At 43.0% G+C, this 15,000-nt stretch overlaps 1 protein-coding gene across 1 annotated transcript in view; it reads left to right on the top strand.

Moving 5' to 3' along the window:
• Window positions 1–15,000, top strand: part of prickle3 (prickle homolog 3) — a 55,916-nt gene that overhangs the window by 32,749 nt on the left and 8,167 nt on the right. Inside the window, 4 exon segments of the mRNA XM_048242271.1 lie at window positions 3,757–3,940; window positions 5,645–5,758; window positions 11,992–12,129; window positions 13,013–13,216. Coding sequence (XP_048098228.1) covers window positions 3,757–3,940; window positions 5,645–5,758; window positions 11,992–12,129; window positions 13,013–13,216 — 640 coding nt within the window.

Below are 15,000 nucleotides of genomic sequence, written 5' to 3'. Positions count from 1 at the left end.
GGAGATTTGAGGTCCAGCTATGCCTGTTTGTGTGTGTGTGTGTGTGTGTGTGTCTATTTGGGCTTCATGGCATTGCACATTATGCCACATGGGGCTACTCCCATGATACACCTGGCTTGGCTGGGAGTAGAGGTGGGTTGAAGGCATGAGGTGTGTGGGATTGTGTGTGTGTGTGTGTGTGTGTGTGTTCTTTTGTGTGTGTACTGTGTGTGTGTGTGTGTGTGTGTTCTTTTGTGTGTGTACTGTGTGTGTGTGTGTGTGTGTGTGTTCTTTTGTGTGTGTTCTTTTGTGTGTGTACTGTGTGTGTGTGTGTGTGTGTGTGTGTGTGTGTGTGTGTGTGTGTGTGTACTGTGTGTGTGTGTGTGTGTGTGTGTGTGTGTGTGTGTTTATGGGTGCACACGGGTAGGCATGTCTGTGATTCATACAGGTTATCCCTTCACTGTGGGGTGGGCGTGGGGTTGAGGGGGATTGGCTAACGTCATGTTTTAAAAACAACAGCAACAGCCAGTCCATAGATGACAATGCAGGGTGAGGGTGTGTTCTCTTCTGACATGTGGTTTGTGTGTGCAACTGCCTGCCTGCTTGCGTATGTGCGTAGGCTACTTGTGTGAGCCTGTTTGCACATCTGTAATTTAAAGGGTGCTGAATGTCATCGTCTTTTCTCTGAGAGACTCTGAGTCATCGCTACCTTCTACTTACAGCTTGTGTCAGACAGAACTGTGCTGGAAAAAAGGAGAGAGAAAGACTGTGTGAGAGAAAGAGAGAGAGAGAGAGAGAGAGAAGAACTGGCTAACCACACATCGCTTACTGTGTTGTGAAGTGATTTAAGATTAGTTTAGTGAAGATATAACATATGTCTGTGTGTGTGTGTGTGTGTGTGTGTGTGTGTGGGTGTGTGTGTGTGTGTTTATGTGTGTTTGGGGGGTTACTGCACATGGATGAAGACTAGCCATGGACTAAAACAGATATCCATAGGAAAGAAGCATTTAGACTGGGCTCAGTCCATGTATAGTCCAACCAGCCTGATTGTATGTTGCTGTCTGTGATTTAGGATTAGGTAAAGATAATGAGTACATGAGACATTGTGCGTGTTGCTGTGTGTGATTAGTTTAGTAAAATTGGTACTTTTGTCTTTGTGTGTTTGTTTTTGTGTATGTTTTAAGATCAGTTAAAGGGAAACTTGGCAGGATTTCCCCCTCTGCTGTTGAAATTGTGCATTATGCTATTTCAAACTGTGGGAAAAGGTAACGATAAAGCACATGGATTTGTTTACAAGCTAGCGAACCGTTAGCATAAGTTTGGCAGAACTATGTGGATGTTACAAGGTAAGAAACACGATTTAAAACGAGTTTCTTGTTTCTCACTTCTCTTTCTCGGGATGGTGGTCTCAATGTTGCAAGGTTGGTTTTCGCCTGTGGGCGCTAGGGTAGGGGAAAGTCACCATTTTCACCGGAACAGGTCATTTAACCATCCAAATGATTTCTAAACGGTTTTATTACGTTGAAATAGTTGCCAAGTTCCCCTTTAAGTAAAGTTTGTACTTGGAACTGTGTGTTGTTGTCTGGGATTTAGGATTAGGGAAGGAGTTGGCAGTCACAGAACAGACAGGCAGACTTCCTTTCTTTCTTTCTTTCTTTCTTTTTCTCTCACACCTTCATGCATTTTCTTTTCTTTCCATTTTGCTTTGTTTTTTTCCTTTCTCTTTCTCTCTGTCATCTTTCTTTCTGTCCCTGATTCTCTCTCTATATGTATCTCTCTCTCTCTTCCTTTCTCTGTCTCTCTTTCTCCCTTCTCTCTCTCTTTCTCTATCCCCCCTCTCAGTCTCCCTCTCTCTCTCTTTGTCACTCAGACAGGAGGCAGACATGAACTTTGCTAATCTGTTGGCGGTACCAAAACAGCCTTGTAAATCTGCATGATCAGGCTGGCCAGTTACAAAACAGCTCAGAAAACAGTGTGCCAGCCAGGGGTCACACACAGACACACACACACACACACACACACACACACAAACACTCTATCTCTCTCTCCCTTCATCACTTTCTCTCTCTCACACACGAACGCACGCATGCACACGCACACACACACACACACGCATGCACGCATACACACATACAGTATACACACACACATACACACACATACACACCTGATGTGCATGTGTGTATGGGAATCTAACTACCAGTAATAAATCCAGCAGAGGAAACCTATGTTTGCCTCATCCAGTATTTTCGTTTATCAACGCACTCAAGCAGCTGTGATAACTTATGTAGTTCTGGGTAACCATGGCAGCCGCATCAGTAGCAAGGGTTAAATGGGGTAGAGTCCAGGCTCATGAGGAAAAAGTCCTCCCCAGATCACACACACACACACACACTCACACTCACAGAGCTCATTGCTCAATTGGTAGCTGCTATATCAGTACACACACACGTTATTGTACAAAAAGTAGCCATTAAGACATTACACACACACACACACACACACACACACACACACACACACACACAGTAGCCATTATGGCAGCAGTGGCTGCAGCATTGTCATTGAATTTGAATCAGAAGGAAACAGGATCATCCAAGGAGCCCTATGCATAGACCACTGGGTGGACGACGTGTAACAATACACCGCATCCCTCAAATGGCACGCAGTACACACACACACACACACACACACACACACACGTTAGTACAGTGGCCAGAGCTCCATTCATCACACGCATGACAAGGGCCTGTCACAGGCATGAAGTATGGATGACACTGATGCTCCAGCACGTGGCTTTCTCTCACTGCTATATATACACAGAAGGAGGCATGCGTGTGTGTGTGTGTGTGTGTGTGCATGTGTGTGTCATGACAGACACTGGGAGTCACTGTCTTTTGCGTGCTGGAGGGTCAGTAAGTTCTGAAAGTCTTTAAGAGCAAAAGTGAGAGAGAGAGTAAGAAAGAGAGTGTGTGTGTGTATTTGTGTGTTCTTCTATCTATGTCTACAGTGTGTGTGTGTGTGTACATGTGTGCTTATTTCTGTGTTTCTGTTGATGAAGAGATGTGTGTTTAGTAGATCTGATAACAATTTGGTTGTCTCCTGAAGTGTGTGTGTTGACAGGAAGATGTATGACCCCTGTATGTGTGTATGTCTGTGAACATGTGTCAACTGCATGATCTGGATGCACTACAGTGTGTGTTGTCTAAGTGTACGTTGGTTGTGTTGACAGGACTCTATGTGTGAATTGTAAGTCAATGTCAATGTGTGTATCTTTTGTTTCACTGGAGGAGTGTGTGTGTGTGTGTGTGTGTGTGCGTGTGTGTGTGTGTCTTCTGTATCCACAGTAAGTGTGTGTATCTAAAATGTTTATGTGTGTGTGAGTCTGTAGTAATGTAGCCTATGTACCCATTGCAGTCCATGCTCCCAGAACAATCTTTATCTACTGTGAGTGTGTGTGGGTAAGAAATATGCATTTAAAGAACAACTCCGGTCTAAGAACAACCTAGGGTCTATTTTTGGATGATAACGAGTGTAAACTTTGTTGTGTGTGGGAAGATCTGTATCCACTGTAAGTGTGTGTTTCTGAATTGAATGTGTGTGTGTGTGTGTGTGTGTGTGTGTGTGTGTGTGTGTGTGTGTGTGTGTGTGTGTGTTTGTGGGAAGATCTGTATCCACTGTAAGTGTGTGTATATCTAAATTCCATATACGTGTGTGTTTGCGGGAAGATTTGTATCTGTGTGTATATCTAAATTCCATGTGCTTGTGTGTTTGCAGGAAGATCTGTATCCACTGTAAGTGTGTACGTGAGGAGCATGCAGTGCGCTCGGTACCGGGTCAGCTGGAAAGGATGATGATGAAGCTCGTGTCCGACTTCCAGCGCCACTCCATCTCCGACGACGACTCAGGCTGCGCCTCCGAAGAGTACGCGTGGGTACCGCCCGGCCTCAAGCCAGAACAGGTGTGTGTGTGTGTGTGTGTGTGTGTGTGTGTGAGAGAGATCTGTGTGAACTATTTGCTTCTATCCTGCAGATGCCTCTCTACACAGCATGTTACTATATTGAAAGTAAATCGCTGTCCCTAAAGCTCTCATCTCTCTTTTCTTGCCCTGCTCTTTGCCTGTAATGCCTAAATTAATTTGAATTGAAATACCAACATAACTTTTTTCTGCCATGAAAAACACTGTCAGTTTAACAGCAAGTGAACTAGCATAGCACAATAACCAACAAGGGCACTGTACTATATCTATAGGTCTTCACCTGAAACTATATCACCTCCCTTTTTCCTAGTTATCCCTCTTTCCATCTCTCATTGTTTCCACATTTTCTTGTGCTTACACACACACACACACAGACACACACACAGAGAGAGAGAGAGAGAGAGAGAGAGAGAGAGTTATGCTAAGCTCACACTTGCTCACATTCCTCCATTGCCTCCTCTGTGGCAGCCCTGCTCCAGAGTAAGGGAATGCAAACAAAGAGAGAAAGAGGTGCACAGGAAATACCCTTCCCCGCCTTTGTTCAATTTTGCACAGTGTACTCAAGGTTAAGTGTGTGTGCATGTGCGTGTGTGTGTGTGTGTGTTTATGGGTGTACACGTGAGTTCAACCAGTCGTCCTGAGGTCCCTAAAAACAGCATAGGTGACCGGTGTGCGTTGGTGTCACATACTAAAGGATCAAAGATTAAAAGATAAAGACCATTTTTTAATGTACACATTTACAACTGAACAGAGAACCAGGGAGCAGTTCTTATTTATAGCATTCATATACATTTAAACTTCACGTGAAAGTTGTTTAATAGCATTCTCTGGCATTTCTGAAGAACCAGAGATTTATCTCGTGTGAATTACAGTATGAATCTACTTTTAGCGAATGTGCGGTGGATTAACTAAGTGTGGTTTTGTCTTACACTGAATATTCTAGAAGCCCCATTAATACCCGAAAATATATGAGGGTCATTAGTGCTGCCTGGCCACTTTCAAGGAGTGTAGCTAGTTATTAGCAGAGTGGCCTGGTGTAATTTGAGGTGTGTGTGTGTGTGTGTGTGTGCGTTTGTGTGTGTGTGTGTGTGTGTGTGTGTTTCTACTGCTAGCCGAGAGCAGGCTGTGCTGTAGTGCTGGTGTTGCAGCCTCAGCTCACCTTTCTGTTTTTGTGTCGAGGCCTTTGTCCCCCAGCACTGAGGGGCTGGTGTTCAGTTACACCACTTAAAATCTTCCCAATTACACACAGCTTACAGTAGCACTCTCTCACCCTCTCTATAGGAGAGTTTGTTATTCTGTTGACCTGTTTGTCCATATGTCCTGTGTGTGTGTGTGTGTGTGTGTGTGTGTCATAAATATACAAATGTGTGCTTACATGATATGAGAATATAGTGTGTATGTGTATACATGTGTTTCTTTTTGCATAATGTACTAGCAATATGTACTAGCATCCCCTAAATACGTGTGTATGTGTGTGTGTGTGTGTGTGTGTGTGTGTGTGTGTGTGTGTGTGTGTGATAAATATGCAACTGTGTGCTTACAGGATCTGAGAATATAGTGTGTATGTGAACACATGTTTTTCTTTTTGCATAATGTACTATGTACTAGCATCCCCTAAATACATGTGTGTGTGTGTGTGTGTGTGTGTGTGTGTGTGTGTGTGTGTGTGTGTGTGTGTGTGTTTAGGTGTATCAGTACTTTAGCTGTATTCCTGAGGACCGTGTGCCCTACGTGAACAGTCCAGGGGAGAGGTATCGCATCAAACAACTGCTCCACCAGTTACCAGCCCATGACAGTGAGGTAAGACGCACCATCACTGTATGGGGCAGTACACCCTTACAGAAATTTCAGGTTTCTGGCAAACAAGTCATATTTTCACATGTTTTCAATGTTGCAGCAAATTTGCAGCTATGTCATATGCAGGGGCAGACTGGGACCAAAAATCGGCCCTGGCATATTTGGTCCAAGCGGTTCTCAAATCGGTCGGGCACACCTAATTAAATACAAAATCTTTGCATTACCCTTAAATATGCATATATTTTCAACTGTCATGTAGCACTGAAAGTGATGTAGGCCTCATTGGCTATCACTCTGAATGATCAGAGGTAGCCATGGAGCACATGATCTCCATATTCAAGTAGCCTAGGCTATAGCCTACAAGCAATTATTAAAGAAGAGTTTCTGCTTGAATTCAAATTATCATTTCAAATTATTCAATAGGCTACATTTAAACTATACAATGCTCAACTGACAGCAGCACCAAACAGTTAATGAAGCCTATGTGTAAAGAGCTAAATTACCTAGATTGTCGTAGACGTTAATCACTGTAGGACAACTGAAACAACACAAAATAAACAGGGCTGTTGTTGCTGGAAATATTTTATTCCTGTAGGCTATACCAGAGACTTTCTAATGTGGAGACACAGCACTCAAAAAATACTCTATAGAAATGCATGGGGCTAGTTTGTCACGCCAATATGGCCGTTGTCTACACATATCCCACCCCTTCCTCGGCAAAACGTCGACATGTGAATACATTGAGCCAATCATATGGTGTGTTGTGAAGACATCGGGCCAATCATGTGTTGTGATCTCGCCGCTGGAGCAAGATTGGTGTCGTGAAGCCTTGCGCACGCGCAGTTCGACCAAAAGACTGTGCCCGATAAGTGCCCATAAAACATTGGTATATGGCCGCCGAGTGGAGGGACTTGCCTAAAAGGACTTTGGCTATACTGCATTGCTGGTACATTTTGGAACATTATAGCTACATTAACTAATTATCTTTACTGTCTTCCAGTAGCCTATCATATAGGTTACTGTATATTAGTTGGCTTGTGCATGAATGTGACTTGATGTTTTGTAGCCTACATTTCCGTCAGTCTACAGTCTTTTAGAACATCTTTACCATGATAACCCTTCCAAGATAGAACCCTTTTCTACTCTCTACTTTGAGAGACCAACCACCACTCATGCCATCGATGTTGAATTTTGGGCGTCTGACGGAAACTGATCAATCTGACCATCAATTAGCCTAACATCGATTTGACAGCGCTATTTGTTATTATAATCACAGCACGGCCTTACGTTAACATTACCATATCATTACATTATCGCAATTAATAAGTCATCATAATCATCCTCGTCAGCATGGCATGTCACACATAGCCTACCTGCTCCACCGCTGAGTTCTTATATCATAGCCTCAACTAGGCTCCACCACCTGCTCACTGTCCCTCTGCTCTGTATGGTTGCTTACATCCTCGTTCAAACTCAACGAACTTCAACTGAACTGTTGCTGACATATGCTAGCCTACTTGCAATATTGTATTTTTGAAGCTTCTGTTACTTTTGCACTATTGTCACTACCGGCACCCGCCGCAATTTCGTGTAGGCAACTTCGATTAGGCTAACTTTTGGTGCGCTCACAAAATCCTGGCTCTGAGCCAAAATGCGAGGGGTGGGGCCTGACATGAGCTTTTATTGGATCAGTCGAGTGTCAATATGGAAATGTAACCAATGGGCCGCTGATTGTCCTTCCTTTGGGCCGACCGTTGGCCAAAATGATTAAATTATATATAGCCTATTCTATCGGCCAAAAAGGTGCGTCGGCCCACCGGGAAAATGCCCGGTATGCCAGATGGCCAGTCCGCCCATGGTCATATGCAAATTAGGTTTGTCACCAGAAGTTCACTGGAAGTTTGCAATTGCAAGTGCGGTGACAAATCACTGGCAAACACATTTACCCAGAGGTGGAAAGTAAGCGAAATACATTTACTCCGCGTTACTGTATTGAGTAGTTTTTCTGTGTATTTTGTATTTTTTAAGTAGTTTATAAAATCGGCATTTTAAATTTTACTTGATTACATTTTGAGTGAAGTATTGTACTTTCGCTACATAAAAATCCCATCCGTTACTTGAGTAAAAAAAAAAGTTAAGACTAACGAAAACAGAAAGGGGAGAGAAAAGAAATCGGCCCTAAACCACTAGCCTAGTGATAATGATCAGCATGTAGCCTACAACAGGACATCAAGCTGAAGCCATGCAGTCTTTCTGAAAGGGATGGAGATGGAGCTGGAGCTGGATCGCGAGATGCATCAGATTACATGTGTAGCCTAACCTATGAAAGTGTATTTTCCGCTATTTCAATGGGTTGTCTCAGTTCGTTTTAGCACTAATGATAGCTGTGATATTCAAGCAAACACCATGGGATTTCGTGTTTTGAAGTTTGTGCTCACCTTTCTTTGGAAAGAAGTTTATTAGCAGTTGTTTCCCCTCATTTTGATGTCTCTCTTTTTAGTAACCTGACTTGGCTTTCTTGGAGAAAACATTGCACCAGCAGCACAACAATTAGCGGTCCACTACTAGCGATGCTCAACTAAATAAACAAAAGATAGACTACCTTATGAATCGTGCAGGCGGACTAAACCATTTAGCTCTTTAGCAAGGGAGAGTGACCTTAGACAGTTTTCACTATGTTTTGTATACAAAATCCAGTCAGTCAAACTTTACATTTAGTCTGACATTCATTTTGACATTTAATTTGGAAGTTAAAATATTCAGGTAAAATAAATATATGGTGGACATATATATATATTTTTTTTTCAGTAATTAGCTTAAATTTCCAGTGAGTCTATTCGAAATTTTCACCACACATTATATTAACACACGTATAAAAAATCCAAACATAAGAGTTATGTGTATTAAAGTGGAATGACACAGGAAAAAAGTACTTAACGTGCCTACTGAAATTTCTTCAATACTTTGTGGAAAAGCCTTTGTTTGTAAAGACAGCTTCAAGACATTTCCTGTATGACAAAACGTATTAGTCACAGTATCAGGTGTGATTTTGGCCCATTGTTCTAAACAGATTCCAGGGGTCCCTCTTGTGAATCCTGATCTTTAGTTACTTCCAGAATTGTTTAATTGAATTTAATTGAATTGGCTGCCTTCAAGTCTTTCTGGAGCTTACTCCGAGTGGTCCTTGGCTTTTGGAATTGACTATCCTTCTGACTCCCTGGTCAGAAATATTGCGAGGAGATCCTGCATGGCAGTGATGTTTCTTCCACTTGCAGATAATGGCTCCCATGCTGCTCACTGAAGATTCTGAAGTTTTGAAATGCATCTGTAACCAGTTTCATTGATATGTTTTGCAACAATAAGGTTGCAAAGGTCTTGGGAGAGCTTTTTGCTTTTATCCATCATGAAATGTTTCTTGTGTGACACCTTGGTAATGAAAAACCTTTTTATAGCCCATCAATATACTAACCAAGCTTATATTAATTTGCACAGATAGAAAGGATAACTACTCTAACTACTTACAGATTCCAGCTCGTTCCTTCCCTTTCCTTGCCTTAGTGCTTTTTCTTAGCTTGTTCAATACTTTTTCCCTGTGTTATTCCACTTCATTACACATGACTCTACTTATGGAGTTGTTTGGATTTTTTATGTGTGGATTACCTGAGTTATTACTAATGCCTGGTGAAAATGTTGTACCCCCATATTCCACTTTTCATGGGCCCTCTCCTCCATTGGGGCCCTATACTTCCCACTCTCCCCCAGTTCGGACGCCCTTTAATCTGCTGAACCTTCTGCTTGTTTCCAAATATAAAAACAACTCAACATTGGCTTCCCTGCCTCAGCTGCCTGTGAGGGGCTTTTCAGTTGGATTACTGTTCACTGCAAAGCGGACGCAAGGATGAGTGCAACTAACTTTGAAAATCAACTACTGCTCAAACTTAAAGGAGAACTCGGTGATTTTTCACATAGATCTCCATTTCTCAACGTCACCGAAAGTGCTGTCGGTATGAACAAAACTGAAACAATCGGGTTTTACCTAGCTCGAAGTTGCTGCAGCTACTGGCTACACACTGGGAGCATGAACATGGCTGCCTTAGCTGCTGGCTGCAGCAACTCGAGCTAGGACCAAAGTCTTTTCAGGCAAGTGCCTCCCTTTCGGCAGCCATATTGCAACACTTTTTGGGCACTTATCGTTGCATCTATTTCGGCAGAAATGCGTTAATGCGTAAGGCTTCCGCGACACCAATCTTGCTCCAGCAGCGAGATCACAACAGATGATTGGCACGATGTCTTCACAGCACACCACATGATTGGCTCAATGTATTTTACAACACACCACATGATTGGCTCAATGTATTCACATGTCAACGTTTTGCCGCGGAAGGGTTGTGATATTTGTAGACAACTGACTAACCCCATGCATTACTATGGAGGATTTTTTGAGTGCTGTATCTCCTCATTAGAAAGTCTCTGGTAAAACTGGTTGTTCTGGAACCCCCCCCCCCAAAAAAAAAAAGTAACTAAGTAACTTTTACTTAAAGTACATTTTAAATGAACTACTTTTTACTTTTACTTAAGTACATTTTCAGATCGGTATTTTAACTTGTACTTGAGCAATGTTTCATCAAGGTATTGGTACTTTTACTTGAGTACAATATTTTCATACTTTTTCCACCTCTGCATTTACCATTAGTGGCAAACTTCTTATTGTTGCCATAACTTTGTTGGAAGTTTGCCTCTTGCGGCGTTGGCAAACTTCTGCCAATATTTTCTAGTGAACTCATTTGTTTCCCACAAATCACCCCAAAGTTTCTGCAAATCTGCTGCAAACATTTAATTGTAAGGGCAGTCTTACCTAGGGTGTGTGCTTCTATGTGTGTGTGTGTGTGTGTGTGTGTGTGTGTGTGTGTGTGTGTGTTTGCATGTTTGTGCAGTGTGTGTGTGTGTACAGTATGATCGATGTCAGGTAGATGTAACTCCATTATCTGCTTCAGTGTGTATGCTTGTAATACATACTGGATTGGTTGACACTGTAACTCTATCATCTGTGTTTGGTGTCTTTGTATTTCACCTCAAACACAGTTCTGAACATGGTGGCTTCTTGCTTTCTCACGGTCCCAATTGGCTCCAACCAGCTTCTAAAAGCCTTCTGTCCAAGCTCTGGGTTAATTTTGTCTGGTTTTTACACCTTTTCTAAAAGTTCACGGATACAAAACGTTGAACCAAAATTACCCAAACATTTCAAACAAATGGTTCTGGGATCACACGAGCATAAATCAGGCTCAAACCCAAAACAAACACCTTCTATCTCGATAAGCATCAAGGTCAAGCCTTACATCGCGAAACTGCGCTTATTTTGAGACTGTGCCAACATGCTGACGGAGTAATATGGTAAACACGTGGCACCAGAGAGAGGTGAGTGTCTTTATCACTCTCAGAGGTCTGCATCGGGAGAGATTGGCTCACCGTTTCTCAGGGTGAATTACAGAAAGGGAAAGCAGGCCTGTAAGAGTCCGCCTGAGCTAACACGATAAGGTTTTTTTTTTTTTAGGCTATTTGAAATCACATAGTCATGCTCAGTCAGATGACTTTGATATTTATTCAGCACGTATCGTGATTGCAATCTTATCGTGAGATAATGCAGAGGTGTTTCTTAAGCGTAGATTTTAGGCACGGACTGTTTCAAATTGACTTCAGTCCTGGACGAAACCCAAATATCAGTGTGGGAAAGCAGAGTGGCTGAAAGTGACACTCCAAGTCTTGTTTGTTATTTCAATGTCCTTGTGTTCCTTTTCTCATCTGCTCTGTTTTCTGTGGTTTTGTCGTATAATTTAATGTTTGTATATGTATGTGTATGTGTTTGTGTATGCATGTGATGATGATGTTTGTGTATGTTTTTGTGTTTATAGACCAGTGTGTTTTATGTTGATGCGGAGGATAATTTGTTTGTTTATTTGTGCGTGCGTATGTTAGTGGGTGTGTGCATGTGCGTGTATGTGTGTGTGTGTGTGTGTTCATCTATTTATGTGTGATGTGTATCCTATCCTCAGTACTGTAACTGTCTTCATGTGTGTGTGTGTGTGTGTGTGTGTGTGTGTGTGTGTGTGTGCGTGTGCAAGGTGTGTGTGTGTGTGTGTGCAAGTTTGTGTGTGTGTGTGTGTGTGTGTTGTGTGTGTGTGTGTGTGTGTGTGTGTGTGTGTGTGTGTTCACGCATATGTGTGTGTTGTGATTCCTAGCCCCAGTACTGTAACTCTCTGGATGAGGAGGAGAAGAAGGAGCTGAGAGTCTTCAGCCAGCAGAGGAAGAGAGAGAACCTGGGCAGAGGCAACGTCCGGCTGTTCCCCGTCACCATGACCGGGGCCATCTGCCAACAGGTGAGTGTGTGTGTCTGTGTGTGTGTGTGTGTGTGTGTGTGTGTGTGTGTGTGTGTGTGTGTCTTTGTGTGTATGTAAGTCTGAGTGTGTTTGAGTGTGAGTGTGATTGTGTGTGTGTGTCTGTGTGTATGTAAGTCTGAGTGTGTTTGAGTGTGAGCGTGATTGTGTGTGTGTGTGTGTGTGTGTGTGTGTGTTTGTGTTTGTGTTTGAGTATGTATATAAAACAAAAAGATGTCCGTATTTTTATAGAGCAACTCCAGTGAACTCACTGTCATTTGACATTGAAGCTCCGCCCATGTATGGTGATGTTTTGCAAGCCATCTCATATCTCGTGTTTGTGTAGCGCAGTCATATTGTCTGAGAAATCCTCTTTCAAGTGGTGCAGCTTACAGGAATAAACACATCCATCACATGATAACATGATATTGTTAGCCAGTTGAAGCTGATGTTGCATGCAACCAGGCTGCAGGGAAATGTATAGACTAGTTTAATCGACCCTGTGTGTGCATACAGTATGTGCAATATAAAGTATGCAATGCAGTGACTCTGAGACACGCACGCTAACAAGGTTCTGTTGCCTTTCTCACACTCAGTATGAGCTTTATGGAACCAAGGTCCATTCCATTCTGGAAAACACTTTTCATTCCTCTCATACTTAAAGAGAGTGGGACCTTGAATGTGTGTCTGTCTGTTTTAGATTTATATCTGGTGGCCTCTGCTATTTCTAGTATTTTTTTGAATTGCCGTATATATATATATATATATATATAGTGGTTATATACAGTACATGTATGTCACTTTCTCTTTTTTCTCTCTATTTCTCTCTCTCTCTCTCTCTCTCTCTCTCTCTTCCCCTTTCTCTCGCTCTCTCTCTCTCCCTCAGTGTGGTAGGCAGATCCGCGGCGGAGACATAGCCGTGTTTGCCACTCGTGCGGGGCACGGCACGTGTTGGCACCCACAGTGTTTCCAGTGTGCCACCTGCAGCGAGCTGCTGGTGGATCTCATCTACTTCTACCAGGACGGGCAGATCTACTGCGGGCGCCACCACGCCGAGAGGATCAAACCCAGATGCCAAGCCTGCGACGAGGTGAGGAAGGAGAGGGCGAGGGGGGAGTACCATCTCACACACACACACACACACACACACACACACACCATCTCTCATCTCTAACAACACATCCAACAGCAATGACGACAAAATCTTTTTAGTGTGATATGATTGTGCCAGGCCATGTGACAAGGTGAGTGGATTATGATACTGAACCATCTGAACCATCACCAACAACAACAACAACAACACCAACAACAACAACAACAACAACAACAACAGTAGCATCTGTAGTGGGATGACTAACACAGATATGTAATAACATATAACATATAACACAATAACTGTAATTTCCCACCTATTAACCGAAGTTTATACATTGATTTTGCAAACTTTCTTCAGCTATGAGGTTAATACACAGGGGAGGTATATACATGCGAATGCATTTTTTTCCTTCACTCTTCTTCATGCCATGTTAATGCATGTTTTTTTAATTATTATTATTTGCATAAAACTACATCTGGCAATACACAGGAAATTACTGTAGGCTTGCCACAGGGGGAAGGAGGTTCACATGGATTCACATTTAGTTTCTCTGAACCCTGTGTAACGTTAGCAAGCTGGCCCGTAGCTGTGGAGTATGTACGTTGTGTAAAACCTCCCTGCTGATACCACAAGACTCGCTCTTGTCACAGAGCTAGCAGCCTGGGCTTTTAGCTCGATTGCTAGCGCGCTCAACTTCCGATCCGAGGTGCTGCTGTTTGCAGGTTTGAGTCCGGGCGTGTGCAGGGCTGAGCCGCGCGGTTCAACACAACGCAGGTTACGCCTCCCCAACCGCTTGTCAGTATTACAGTGTGGCATGCTATAACCCTTACAAGCAGCTACTGCGCCAGTGTAAAAGTGGGTGAGTGCATGCCTTTGGATTTATGGATTTGATTGCGTGAGCGCCACCTCCACGCCAGGCTTAACTGGCTATCTGTTCTCTGTGATCCATGCCCTGGCTTTGCATGTGCAGTGTTCCCTAATCTGGAGGTGTTGTTGTTGCTGAAGTCTTGTTGCACACACACTGAGGACGAGACCATGATGCCAACACATCTGTGCCTCTTCCTAGCCCTCCTGGCATGAATAAATGAATGTGAATTGAGCTTCTCGTACATGAACCATCTGCGCTTATGCTTTATTCTGCTTTATTTATTCTTTATTTATAAGACTGCACACCTTTTGGGATGAAGCTGGAATGTGGGGAGAGGAGTGCAGGGTGTAAAATCTGTTTGAGTCTAATCTTGACAGTGTAGCTGAACGGATGGTTTCTCTCTTCTGCCCCCTACTGTCTGCTTTGAGGCATGCCTCTGTGACCCTATGAATGGAATGCAATTTGATGGCTGCTTTTTTGGATGTTGGTGCTGGTTACCATGGTAGAGATAGTAGAGATTTACCCAAATATGGAGCAGTCAAAAGGACAGTTTTAAGCTTGAGAAAGTGTCGTCTGTGAAATGTGTAGAATCATGGAGCCCTCTTCCTGTTTGTATTACCTTGAGAGGAAATGCCCAGTTATAGACAAAAGGGGACATTTGTAAAAACAGCCAAAAGTGTTTGGGGACAGAACGCACTTCCTGTTTAACTAACTATAAGAGCGCATCTCAGTGCACAGTGCACAGTGGCACCCCCCATCTCCAGACACACACACACACACACACACACACACACACATATTGAAGAGGTGGCCAGAAAACAATGGTGGCTTATTTTAAACAGGACAGCCAGGGGCCTCATAAATAAATGCGCTGAGCTTTGAGTTTACAGAAGAAGACCTCAACTCAAAC

This window comes from Alosa alosa, chromosome 4 (assembly GCF_017589495.1).
Source record: "Alosa alosa isolate M-15738 ecotype Scorff River chromosome 4, AALO_Geno_1.1, whole genome shotgun sequence".
Lineage (NCBI taxonomy): Eukaryota > Metazoa > Chordata > Actinopteri > Clupeiformes > Clupeidae > Alosa > Alosa alosa.
Note: the sequence above shows the minus strand (reverse complement) of the source record. Positions and strands in the feature narration are given on the sequence as shown.